Below are 13,398 nucleotides of genomic sequence, written 5' to 3' on the forward strand. Positions count from 1 at the left end.
GGCCACAGTGTCCACGCCAGCGTCGCAGTCAGTCTCCTGAGACCGCGACCGGAACGCGATTTAACGGCGGGTCCCGCCTGGGGGACCCTCTTACCTCCTTCGTTAGAAGCAGCCACGTGATCCAGGACAGCGTCTGCAGTGGTGTGCCTAGAAACCGGAGCGCCTCTGCCACAAGTACCCGGGAACAGAGCCAGTGGGAGTATGCAACGCCGCTGGGGAGGTGATGGAGCCGCAGCACAGTCACACCGACATATGAAGTGCTGCAGCCCTTGAAGTCTTCTAAATAGCTTTTTCAGGGCTGCCTGGTGCAGCCAACCCCCCTGTTAAGTGATCTGCTTATGCAGGCACCAACTCTAAAACTGAGCTCACAGTGCCTGGAGGCGGGGTTATATAGAGGAGGCCCCGCAATGCATTGTGGGACAGTCTAAAGCTTTAGCCTGTTGGTGCCTCTGGATCAAGATCCATCTCTACATCCCAATGTATTCCCTGTGGAACACAGTGTACCCCGCTGCAGAAATAACTATTTAAATGGAAGAAAGATTGTTATCTATATTGAGATTTTCATGCTGAAACAATTGAAACAAATATAACATAGCATTGTAACATATGAGTCTATGTACTAAGCCCTGGAGAGAGAGAGATAATGGACAGATATAAAGTACTAGCCAATCAGCTCCTAACTGCCATGTTACAGGCAGTGTTTGAAAAATTACAGGAGCTGATTGGCTGTTAATTTATCTCTGCCCACTTTCTCTCTCTCCATGGCTTAGTACATAGGCCCTATAGTTTGACACACTAGTCAGAAGTAGTAATAACCACTACTTTATGCCTTTAGAACATACTCGTTCATAAACCTTATGTCATTAGGGAATACATATTGGAGACCGGCAGACAGGATGTCAGCTGTCACTATACAGACAGCAGCATCAAGTCCGCTTGCCACGCTTCGGGCCCGATGGTGAGCTTAGCTCGCCACAGGTTATATTCCCACTCGGGTGGTGAGGACCCACCACTCGAATGGGAATATGGCATTTGTACGGCTGTCGGGATTCTGGCGTCAGTATCCTGAACACCGGGAACCCAACTGGTGGAATATTAACCGTATCCCATCATTAGTCCTTTTGAAATTGCGAAGTTTTTTTTACCATCTCATACTAGCGTAATTTACACATATATATATATATATATATATATATATATATATATATATATATATATATATATAAAAGACACCGGATCTGCGTACATACTTGTCCAATCCTCAGGAGATCAAACTCCAAGTCAGACTGTTTACACAACCCTACTGCAGACCTGGTTGCACATTCTACATCGAATTCATGCGTACACACTTGTTAAATGTTTCAGCAGACATCCCATTTGCATCTGCTGAAACAATCTGCTGAAAGAATACACTCGGCTGAGAAGAATGGTAATGCCTTGGGTAAAGACGAGGAACATATAAAGGACAATGTTGAAGTGGGCGTCAGAACTATTAATATTATTGGGGCTGGGCACAGGATTTAATAATTATTGATGGTTGTTTACCATATATATAAAATCAATAATAAGATTTTACTCACCGGTAAATCTATTTCTCGTAGTCCGTAGTGGATGCTGGGGACTCCGTAAGGACCATGGGGAATAGACGGGCTCCGCAGGAGACTGGGCACTCTATAAGAAAGATTTAGTACTATCTGGTGTGCACTGGCTCCTCCCTCTATGCCCCTCCTGCAGACCTCAGTTAGGATACTGTGCCCGGAAGAGCTGACACAATAAGGAAGGATTTTGAATCCCGGGTAAGACTCATACCAGCCACACCAATCACACCGTATAACTCGTGATATTATACCCAGTTAACAGTATGAAATATAACTGAGCCTCTCAACAGATGGCTCAACAATAACCCTTTAGTTAGGCAATAACTATATACAAGTATTGCAGACAATCCGCACTTGGGATGGGCGCCCAGCATCCACTACGGACTACGAGAAATAGATTTACCGGTGAGTAAAATCTTATTTTCTCTGACGTCCTAGTGGATGCTGGGGACTTCGTAAGGACCATGGGGATTATACCAAAGCTCCCAAACGGGCGGGAGAGTGCGGATGACTCTGCAGCACCGAATGAGAGAACTCAAGGTCCTCCTCAGCCAGGGTATCAAATTTGTAGAATTTAGCAAACGTGTTTGCCCCTGACCAAGTTGCAGCTCGGCAAAGTTGTAAAGCCGAGACCCCTCGGGCAGCCGCCCAAGATGAGCCCACCTTCCTCGTGGAATGGGCTTTCACTGATTTAGGATGCGGCAATCCAGCCGCAGAATGCGCCAGCTGAATTGTGCTACAAATACAGCGAGCAATAGTCTGCTTAGAAGCAGGAGCACCTATTTTGTTGGGTGCATACAGGATAAAAAGCGAGTCAGTTTTCCTGACTCCAGCCGTCCTGGAAACATAAATTTTCAAGGCCCTGACTACGTCCAGTAACTTGGAATCCTCCAAGTCCCTAGTAGCCGCAGGCACCACAATAGTGAAAAGCTGCTACCACCTTAGGGAGAAACTGGGGACGAGTCCTCAATTCTGCCCTATCCATATGGAAAATCAGATAAGGGCTTTTACATGACAAAGCCTCCAATTCTGACACACGCCTGGCCGAAGCCAAGGCCAATAACATGACCACTTTCCACGTGAGATATTTCAGATCCACAGTTTTAAGTGGTTCAAACCAATGTGATTTTAGGAAACTCAACACCACATTGAGATCCCAAGGTGCCACAGGAGGCACAAAAGGGGGCTGAATATGAAGCACTCCCTTTACAAAAGTCTGAACTTCAGGCAGTGAAGCCAGTTCTTTCTGGAAGAAAATCGACAGAGCCGAAATCTGGACCTTAATGGAACCCAATTTTAGGCCCATAGTCACTCCCGACTATAGGAAGTGCAGAAAACGACCCAGCTGAAATTCCTCTGTAGGGGCCTACCCTGGCCTCACACCACGCAACATATTTTCGCCAAATGCGGTGATAATGGTTTGCGGTTACTTCTTTCCTGGCTTTTATCAGCGTAGGAATGACTTCCTCCGGAATGCCCTTTCCTTTAGGATCCGGAATTCAACAGCCATGCCATCAAACGCAGCCGCGTTAAGTCTTGGAACAGACAGGGCCCCTGCTGTAGCAGATCCTGTCTGAGCGGTAGAGGCCATGGGTCCTCTGATAACATTTCTTGAAGTTCTGGGTACCAAGCTCTTCTTGGCCAATCCGGAACCACGAGTATCGTTCTTACTCCTCGCCTTCTTATTATTCTCAGTACCTTTGGTATGAGAGGCAGAGGAGGGAACACATAAACCGACTGGTACACCCACGGTGTCACTAGAGCGTCCACAGCTATCGCCTGAGGGTCCCTTGACCTGGCGCAATATCTAGTTTTTTTGTTTAGGCGGGACGCCATCATGTCCACCTGTGGCCTTTCCCAACGGTTTACCAACAGTTGGAAGACTTCTGGATGAAGTCCCCACTCTCCCGGGTGTCGGTCGTGTCTGCTGAGGAAGTCTGCTTCCCAGTTGTCCACTCCCGGAATGAACACTGCTGACAGTGCTAAGACGTGATTTTCCGCCCATCGGAGAATCCTTGTGGCTTCTGCCATCGCCATCCTGCTTCTTGTGCCGCCCTGTCGGTTTACATGGGCGACTGCCGTAATGTTGTCTGATTGGATCAGTACCGGCTGGTTTTGAAGCAGAGGCCTTGCCAGACTTAGGGCATTGTAAATGGCCCTCAGTTCCAGAATATTTATGTGTAGGGACGACTCCTGACTTGACCAAAGTCCTTGGAAATTTCTTCCCTGTGTGACTGCCCCCCAGCCTCGAAGGCTGGCATCCGTGGTTACCAGGACCCAGTCCTGTATGCCGAATCTGCGGCCCTCTTGAAGATGAGCACTCTGCAGCCACCACAGTAGAGATACCCTGGTCCTTGGAGACAGGGTTATCAGCCGATGCATCTGAAGATGCGATCCCGACCATTTGTCCAAGAGGTCCCACTGAAAGGTTCTTGCATGGAACCTGCCGAATGGAATTTTGCTTCGTAAGAAGCTACCATTTTTCCCAGGACTCGTGTGCAGTGATGCACCGATACCTGTTTTGGTTTCAGGAGGTCTCTGACTAGAGATGACAGCTCCTTGGCTTTCTCCTGCGGGAGAAACACTTTTTTCTGTTCTGTGTCCAGAACCATCCCCAGGAACAGCAGGCGTGTGGTAGGAACCAGCTGTGACTTTGGAATGTATAGAATCCATCCGTGCTGTTGTAGCACTTCCCGAGATAGTGCTACACCGACCAACAACTGCTCCATGGACCTCGCCTTTATAAGGAGATCGTCCAAGTACGGGATAATTAAAAACTCCCTTTTTTCGAAGGAGTATCATCATTTCTGCCATTACCTTGGTAAAGACCCTCGGTGCCGTGGACAGTCCAAACGGCAGTTTGGAATTGGTAATGGCAATCCTGTACCACAAATCTGAGGTACTCCTGGTGAGGATGGTAAATGGGGACATGTAGGTAAGCATCCTTGATGTCCAGTGATACCATGTAATCCCCCTCCTCCAGGCTTGCAATAACCGCCCTGAGCGATTCCATCTTGAACTTGAATTTTTTTAGTGTTCAAGGACTTCAAATTTAAAATGGGTCTCACCGAACCGTCCGGTTTCGGTACCACAAACAGTGTGGAATAGTAACCCCGTCCTTGTTGAAGTAGGGGCACCTTGACTATCACCTGCTGGGAATACAGCTTGTGAATTGCCTCTAGCACAGCCTCCCTGCCTGAGGGAGTTGTTGGCAAGGCAGATTTGAGGAAACTGCGGGGAGGAGACGCCTCGAATTCCAGCCTGTACCCCTGAGATACTACTTGAAGGATCCAGGGATCCACCTGTGAGCGAGCCCACTGATCGCTGAAATTTTTGAGGCGGCCCCCCACCGTACCTGGCTACGCCTGTGGAGCCCCCGCGTCATGCGGTGGACTCAGAGGAAGCGGGGAAAGAATTTTGATTCTGGGAACTGGCTGACTGGTGCAGCTTTTTCCCTCTTCCCTCGTCTCTCTGCAGAAAGGAAGCGCCTTTGACCCGCTTGCTTTTCTGAAGCCAAAAGGACTGTACCTGATAATACAGTGCTTTCTTAGGCTGTGAGGAAACCTGAGGTAAAAAATTTTCTTCCCTGCTGTTGCTGTGGATACGAGGTCCCAGAGACCATCCCCAAACAATTCCTCACCCTTATAAGGCTCTATGTGCCTTTTAAAGTCAGCATCACCTGTCCAGTGTCGGGTCTCTAATACCCTCCTGACAGAATGGACATTGCATTAATTCAGGATGCCAGCCGGCAAAATATCCCTCTGTGCATCCCTCATATATAAGACGACGTCTTATGTTCGCAAAATAGTATCCCTGTTTGACAGGGTTACAGACCACGCTGCAGCAGCACTATCTGCAGGTCTCAGTCTAGTACCTGAGTGTGTAAATACAGACTTCAGGATAGCCTCCTGCTTTTTATCAGCAGGCTCCTTCAAAGTGGCCGTATCCTAAGACGGCAGTGCCACCTTTTTTGACAAACGTGTGAGCGCCTTATCCACCCTAGGGGATATCTCCCAGCGTAACTTATCCTCTGGCGGGAAAAGGTACGCCATCAGTAACTTTTTAGAAATTACCAGTTTCTTATCGGGGGAACCCACGCTTTTTCACACTTCATTCACTCATTTGATGGGGGAACAAAACACTGCCTGCTTTTTCTCCCCAAACATAAAACCCTTTTTTAGTGGTACTTGGGTTAATGTCAGAATGTGTAACACATTTTTTATTGCCGGGATCATGTAACGGATGTTCCTAGTGGATTGTGTATATGTCTCAACCTCGTCGACACTGGAGTCAGACTCCGCGTCGACATCTGTGTCTGCCATCTGAGGGAGCGGGCGTTTTTGAGCGCCTGATGGCCTTTGAGACGCCTGGGCAGGCGCGGGCTGAGAAGCCGGATGTCCCATAGCTGTTACGTCATCCAGCCTTTTATGTAAGGAGTTGACACTGTCGGTTAATACCTTCCACCTATCCATCCACTCTGGTGTCGGCCCACAGGGGGCGACATCCCATTTATCGGCATCTGCTCCGCCTCCACATAAGCCTCCTCATCAAACATGTCGACACAGCCGTACCGACACACCGCACACACACAGGGAATGCTCTGACTGAGGACAGGACCCAACACAGCCCTTTGGGGAGACAGAGAGAGAGTATGCCAGCACACACCTGAGCGCTATATAATGTAGGGATAAACACTATCACTGAGTGAATTTTCCCCAATAGCTGCTTGTATAAACAATATTGCGCCTAAATTTAGTGCCCCCCCTCTCTTTTTAACCCTTTGAGCCTGAAAACTACAGGGGAGAGCCTGGGGAGCTGTCTTCCAGCTACACTGTGAAGAGAAAATGGCGCCAGTGTGCTGAGGGAGATGGCTCCGCCCCTTTTTCGGCGGACTTTTCTCCCGCTATTTTCTGTATTCTGGCAGGGGTAATTACCACATATATAGCCTTTGGGGCTATATATTGTGGTTATTTTGCCAGCCAAGGTGTTTTTATTGCTGCTCAGGGCGCCCCCCCCCCCCAGCGCCCTGCACCCTCAGTGACCGGAGTGTGAAGTGTGTAATGAGGAGCAATGGCGCCCAGCTGCAGTGCTGTGCGCTACCTTGGTGAAGACTGAAGTCTTCATGCCGCCGATTTTCCGGACCATCTTCATGCTTCTGGCTCTGTAAGGGGGACGGCGGCGCGGCTCCGGGAACGAACACCAAGGACGGGTCCTGCGGTCGATCCCTCTGGAGCTAATGGTGTCCAGTAGCCTAAGAAGCCCAAGCTAGCTGCAAGCAGGTAGGTTCGCTTCTTCTCCCCTTAGTCCCTCGTTGCAGTGAGCCTGTTGCCAGCAGGTCTCACTGTAAAATAAAAAACCTAAATTAAACTTTCTTTCTAGGAGCTCAGGAGAGCCCCTAGTGTGCATCCAGCTCAGCCGGGCACAGAAATCTAACTGAGGTCTGGAGGAGGGGCATAGAGGGAGGAGCCAGTGCACACCAGATAGTACTAAATCTTTCTTATAGAGTGCCCAGTCTCCTGCGGAGCCCGTCTATTCCCCATGGTCCTTACGGAGTCCCCAGCATCCACTAGGACGTCAGAGAAAAATAAATAAAAAATCAATAACCAGCCCTGGATCTATGAGCCCTAGTGTGTGCCCAGCTTAATGGCTTTCGAGGACTGGATCATCCGGGCTCCAATTCCACAACCGTAGCCTCCATCGGTTTCCGGAAAATTGTCAGACAGTCCAGGGATTTCTCCGGATCTGGGCCTGCCACCACGTCTAGCAGCAGCAGCTGTTAACCCACCAGGTGCCATGTACTGCCTCTGATGCTGGCATGTGTCTGGCTGCCAGCTAAGTGCAGATAGTGTGCTGAGCTGCAGGGACCGGAGATCAATGGCCAGCTTCAGTCTCAGCAGGCCACACACTGCGCAACTGATCGGGTGTTGGGGCCCCTGGTTCTTACGCATTTTTAAAACCCAGGGCACCTGACATGCTACCAGGATTGGGTGAATGGGTCAGATCTCCTGTGGATTTGACACGTGTACCCAGCTTTAGTTTGATTTGTTAACCTATTAAGTATCTGTTCCTATTGCCCAGCCTCTATACTCAGAATAGCAGTTTGGATGTTTGGGGGAAAAAATAAATAAAAATAAATAGATACTACTACTTTGTATGAGAAGATGCTTTATACTGATGTCTGCCTCCAGTTAAACCTCTTTCACAGAACAGTCACATAATGAAAAAAGGTGCAGTTAGACAAAGTAATCTCACCTATTCCTGTAGCCATTTTAATGTCTTCAAAACTGAATTCTTCTCCCTCATTGAACATAAGTAGCACCAGTGTTTGAAATAATGATACCTGAAGCTCCTTCTTCTCCTACATGGAGTTCATAAAGAAAACATTTGTCAAAATCCTAAATTAATAAGCTTTTGATACAACATGTGAAAATTAAAAGAAAAAAAGCTATAAAATGCATGAAATTGTCCAACTTATAATTAAAGTTAAAAATAGGATTTTAATTACCTACCGGTAAATCCTTTTCTCGTAGCCCGTAGAGGATACTGGGGTTCCATTTAGTACCATGGGGTATAGACGGGTCCACTAGGATCCATGAGCACTTTAAGAATTTGATAGTGTGGCCTGGCTCCTCCATCTATGCCCCTCCTACTCAGTCTAGGAAACTCTGCCCGAGGAGACAGACATACTTTGAGAGAAGGATAAAGATAGTGGTGAGATTCCGAACCAGCACACACAAACAGAGGAAAGCTAAGCTAACCCAACTTTAAACAGGAACAGCAACAGCTGAACCAACAATACTTAATCAAGTAACAGTGTAGGAAGAACGAAGCACCGGGCATGCGCCCAGTATCCCCTACGGACTACGAGAAGAGGATTTACCGGTAGGTAATTAAAATCCTATTTTCTCTTACGTCCTAGAGCAGGCATGTTCAAACTGCGGCCCTCCAGTTGTTGAGAAACTACACATACTAGCATGCCCTGAAACAGCTTTAACATTCTCTGACAGCAAAACTGTGTCAGGGCATGCTGGGATATGTAGTTTCACAACAGCTGGAGGGCCGCAGTTTGGACATGCCTGTCCTAGAGGATACCAGGGTTCCATTTAGTACCATGGGGATGTACCAAAGGTCCCAAACCGGGTGGGAGAGTGCTGAGGTTCCTGCAGAACGGATTGACCAAACTGAAGAAGGTCCTCAGAGGCCAAAGTATCGAACTTGTAGAACTTAGCAAACGTGTTCGAACCTGACCAAGTAGCTGCTCGGCAGAGCTGTAAAGCAGAGACACCCCGGGCAGCCGCCCAGGAAGGACCCACTGACCTAGTAGAGTGGGCCTGAACAGATTTTGGAACCGGCAAGCCTGCCGTGTAATAAGCATGCTGGATAGTGAGCCTGATACAATGTGAAATTGTCTGCTTTGAAGCAGGACACCCATTTTTATTGAAATCGTATAGGACGAACAGCGAGTCGGATTTCCTGTGATGAGCTGTCCTCTTTATGTATACCTTCAAAGCCCTCACAACATCCAAAGACTTTGAAGTAGTGGAAGTGTCGGTGATAACCGGAACCACAATAGGTTGGTTGATGTGAAATGCAGACACCACTTTTGGAAGAAATTGCTGACGAGTTCTGAGTTCAGCTCTGTCCTCATGGAAAATTAAATAGGGGCTCTTGTGAGACAAAGCCCCCAGCTCCGACACACATCTTGCTGAAGCCAAGGCCAACAGTGTGACGGTCATCCATGTAAGATATTTAACGTCCACCTCCTGTAATGGTTCAAACCAGTCTTATTGGAGGAACTGCAGCACCAAATTGAGATCCCAAGTTGCCGTGGGAGGCACAAAGGGAGGTTGGATGAGCAGAACACCTTTCAAAAACATCTGGACCTCAGGAAGAGAAGTAAATTGTTTTTGAAAGAAAATGGACAAGACCGAAATCTGGACTTTTATGGAGCCCAGACGTAGGCCCACATCCACACCTGCCTGCAGAAAAAGCAGGAAACGTCCCAGGAGAAATTCCACCGCAGAATTAGTTCTGCTCTCACACCAAGAGACGTATTTCTTTCAAATACGGTGGTAATGTTTAGACATTACCTCCTTTCTGGCTTGGATCATAGTCGGTATAACTTTATTAGAGATCCTTCTTCTGGCTAGAATCAGCTGTTCAACTTCCATATCGTCAAACGTAGCCGCGGTAAGTCCTGACAGATGAACGGGCCCTGTTGTAGAAGATACTCGCGAAGAAGTAGAGGCCACGGATCCTCGAGAAGCATCTCTAGAAGGTCCGCGTACCAGGCCCTTCTTGGCCAGTTCAGAGCAATGAGGATTGCTTGAACCTTTTCCCTTTTTATTCTTTTGAGAATTCTTGGGATCAGAGGAAGTGGACGGAACACGTACACCATCTGATAGACCCATGGAGTCGTCAGAGCGTCTACCGCCACTGCCTGTGGGACTTTCGACCTGGAACAATACCACTTGAGCTTCTTGTTGAGACCAGAGGCCATCATGTCGATTTGTGGATATCCCCACCGACATGTCAAGCACCTGAACACTTCCGGGTGAAGGCCCCACTGCCCCAGGTGCAGGTCATGTCTGCTGAGGAAGTCTGTTTTCCAGAAGACCGCTGACAATGCCTCAGCATTTTTTCTGCCCAGAGGAGAATTCTTGACACCTCTGACATTGCGGCACTGCTTTTTGTTCCGCCCTGTCGGTTTATGTACGTCACTGTCATCACATTGTCCGACTGGACTTAAATGGCCCGATCCTGAAGAAGATAAGAGGCATGCAGAAGGGCGTTGTATATGGCCCTGAGTTCCAGAATGTTGATTGGAAGGATGACTTCCTGACTTAACCATCTTCCTTGAAACTGCACCCCCTGGGTGACTGCTCCCCAACATCGGAGGCTTGCGTCCGTGGTTAACAGGATCCAGTCCTGAATTCCGAACCTCCACCCCTCAACGACGTGAGAGGTCTGCGAGAGGTGCGATCCGGACCATTTATCCAACAGATCAAGCTGGAAGGGTCTTGCGTGAAACCTTCCGTATTGAAGCGCCTCGTAAGAGGCCACCATTTTGCCCAGAAGGCGAATGCATAATGCACCGATATCCGGGTTAGCTTCAGGACATCCCGTACCATCGACTGGATTACCAATGCTTTTTCCAACGGAAGGAACACTTTATGCGACTCCGTGTCCAGTATCATTCCCAGGAATGGGAGTCTCTGTGTTGGCTCTAGGTGAGATTTTGGAAGGTTCAGAATCCGCGCGTGATCCTGGAGAAGTTTGGTTGAAAGGCCAATGCTGTCCAGCAACCTCTCCCTGGGTGGCGCCTTTATCAGAAGATTGTCCAGGTACGGAATTATGTTCACTCCCTGCTTGCAGAGTATAAACATCATCTCTGCCATCATTTTGGTGACCATCCTCGGTGCCGTGGAGAGACCAAATGGCAGGACCTGGAACTGGTAGTGACAGTCCTGTAGTGCAAACCGTAGATAAGCCTCATGAGGCGGCCAGATCGGAATGTGAAGGTATGCATGCTTGATATCCAGAGACATTAGGAATTCCCTTTCCTCCAGACCCGAGATCACCGCTCTCAGAGACTCCATCTTAGTAACATAGTAACTAAGGTTGAAAAAAGACAATGTCCATAGAGTTCAACCTATTTGTGGTCTTCTGTGCAGTCCTATTATAGGACTAGTTATTTTATGTTAGGACTAGTTATATTAACTATAATGCGTGACTACGCACCATAACCCTGAATATCTTTAGCCAATAGGAATTTATCTAACCCTTTCTTAAAGGTGTTGACCGAGTCCGCTGTTACTACTCTCTCAGGCAGGGAATTGCAAACACGTACTGTCCTTACTGTAAAAAAAACTTTTTGCCTCAATGTGCGGAAACTCTTCTCCTCTAACCTAAGCAAGTGACCATGTGTCCTCTGTGCTGATCTTATAGAAAACAGGTCCCTTCCAAGCTCTGTGTATTGACCCCTTATATATTTGTAGAGGTTGATCATGTCCCCTCTTGGGGGGTAATTCTGAGTTGATCGCAGCAGGAACTTTGTTAGCAGTTGGGCAAAACCATGTGCACTGCAGGGGAGGCAGATATAACATGTGCAGAGAGAGTTAGATTTGGGTGTGGTGTGTTCAATCTGCAATCTAAATTGCAGTGTAAAAATAAAGCAGCCAGTATTTACCCTGCACAGAAACAAAATAGCCCACCCAAATCTAACTCTCTCTGCACATGTTATATCTGCCTCCCCTGCAGTGCACATGGTTTTGCCCAACTGCTAACAAAGTTCCTGCTGCAATCAACTCAGAATTACCCCCTTAGTCTCCTCTTTTCCAATGTAAACATGCCTAGCCTTGCAAGCCTTTCCTCGTATTCCAGCGTCTCTTGAACTTGAACACTCTTAAGAACGGGTTCAAGGACTTGAGGTTCAGAATTGGTCGTACCGAACCGCCCAGTTTCGGTACTACAAACAAGTTGGAATACTACACCTTGTTGTGTAGATGACGTGGAACTGTAACAATGACTTGAGTCTATACCAGTTTTTGGATGGCCTGCTGTAAAGTTATACTTGCCTCTTGTGAAGCTGGTAAGCCTTATTTGAAGACTTTGTGAGGTGGAAAGCTCTTGGAACTCCAGTCTGTAGCCCTGGGAAATAAGATCTATTACCCAGGGATCCCAGCACGAACTTGACCAGATGCGACTGAAGAATTTTAGTCGTGCTCCCACCTGACAGTCCTCCAGGCCTCGCGGTCCACAGTCGTGCTGAAGGCTTTGAGGAAGCAGAGCCTGAGCTCTGGTCCTGAACACCTGCAGTTGCTGGTTTGAGTGGATTACCTCTTGCGCCTCTGGAGACCGTAGAAGCACCTCTGGATTTTCCCTTAAACTTGGCTGTCCGTAAGGACTTTAAATTTGAAGCTGAATAAGCTTTCCTGGCTGGGGGAGCTGAGGAAGGAAGATATGTAGACTTACCCGCAGTAGCTTTGGATATCCATTTGCCTAGTTCGTCTCCAAACAAGGCCTCTCCTGTGAATGGTAGGCATTCCACGCCTTTGCTGGAGTCCGCATCAGCAGTCCACTGGCGCAGCCACAAGCCCCTGCGTGCTGACACAGCCATAGCGGTGGTGCGTGCATTAAGCAAACCAATCTATTTTATGGCTTCCAGAATAAAGTTTGCAGAGTCCTGTATATGCTGCAGGAGTAAAACAACATCCCCCCTAGACAAGGAATCTAATCCCTCAATTAGGTTACCTGACCATTTAACAATGGCTTTTGTGATCCACGCACATGCAATAGTGGGTCCCTGCGCCACCCCAGCAGGCGTATACAATGATTTCAGTGTAGTCTCAATTTTACTATCAGCCATATCTTTTAGGGAGGCTGCACCAGGGACAGGCAATACAATTTTTATTGACAGCCTAGAGACTGAAGCGTACACCATCGGTGGATTTTCACATTTTTTCCTATCCTCCAGAGGAAAAAGAAAAGATGAGAGCAACCTTTTAGGGATTTGTAATTTTTTTTTTTTTTTTAACAATTTTTATTCGTGGGATCACAAAGTACAAACAGGAACCAACAAATGGTGATAATAGCATAATACATTACAGATACAACCTGGCAGTTGGTACGTATAATAGAGAATCAAGAAAAAAAAAAAGAAATCACGTGATCCATTTTTGACCCAAGAAGCGGGTAGTATAAAACAGAAAGAATGGCAGTCAGCCGAATGTTCAACCAACTGATATTAAGAAGTATTACAGGAGAAGGTAGAGAAGAAAGAAAGAGGAGAAAGAAAGAA

The 13,398-nt window shown here is 47.6% G+C and overlaps 1 protein-coding gene across 2 annotated transcripts in view; it reads right to left on the reverse strand.

Moving 5' to 3' along the window:
• CUL4A (cullin 4A) overlaps positions 1 to 13,398 on the reverse strand; it is a 242,315-nt gene that overhangs the window by 13,368 nt on the left and 215,549 nt on the right. For both annotated transcript variants that reach the window (XM_063953120.1, XM_063953119.1), the window contains exon 18: positions 7,851 to 7,956. In XM_063953120.1, the coding sequence (XP_063809190.1) occupies positions 7,851 to 7,956 (106 nt within the window). The remainder of the gene's footprint in view (positions 1 to 7,850; positions 7,957 to 13,398) is intronic.

The sequence above is a fragment of the Pseudophryne corroboree genome, chromosome 2, assembly GCF_028390025.1.
Source record: "Pseudophryne corroboree isolate aPseCor3 chromosome 2, aPseCor3.hap2, whole genome shotgun sequence".
Taxonomy (NCBI): domain Eukaryota; kingdom Metazoa; phylum Chordata; class Amphibia; order Anura; family Myobatrachidae; genus Pseudophryne; species Pseudophryne corroboree.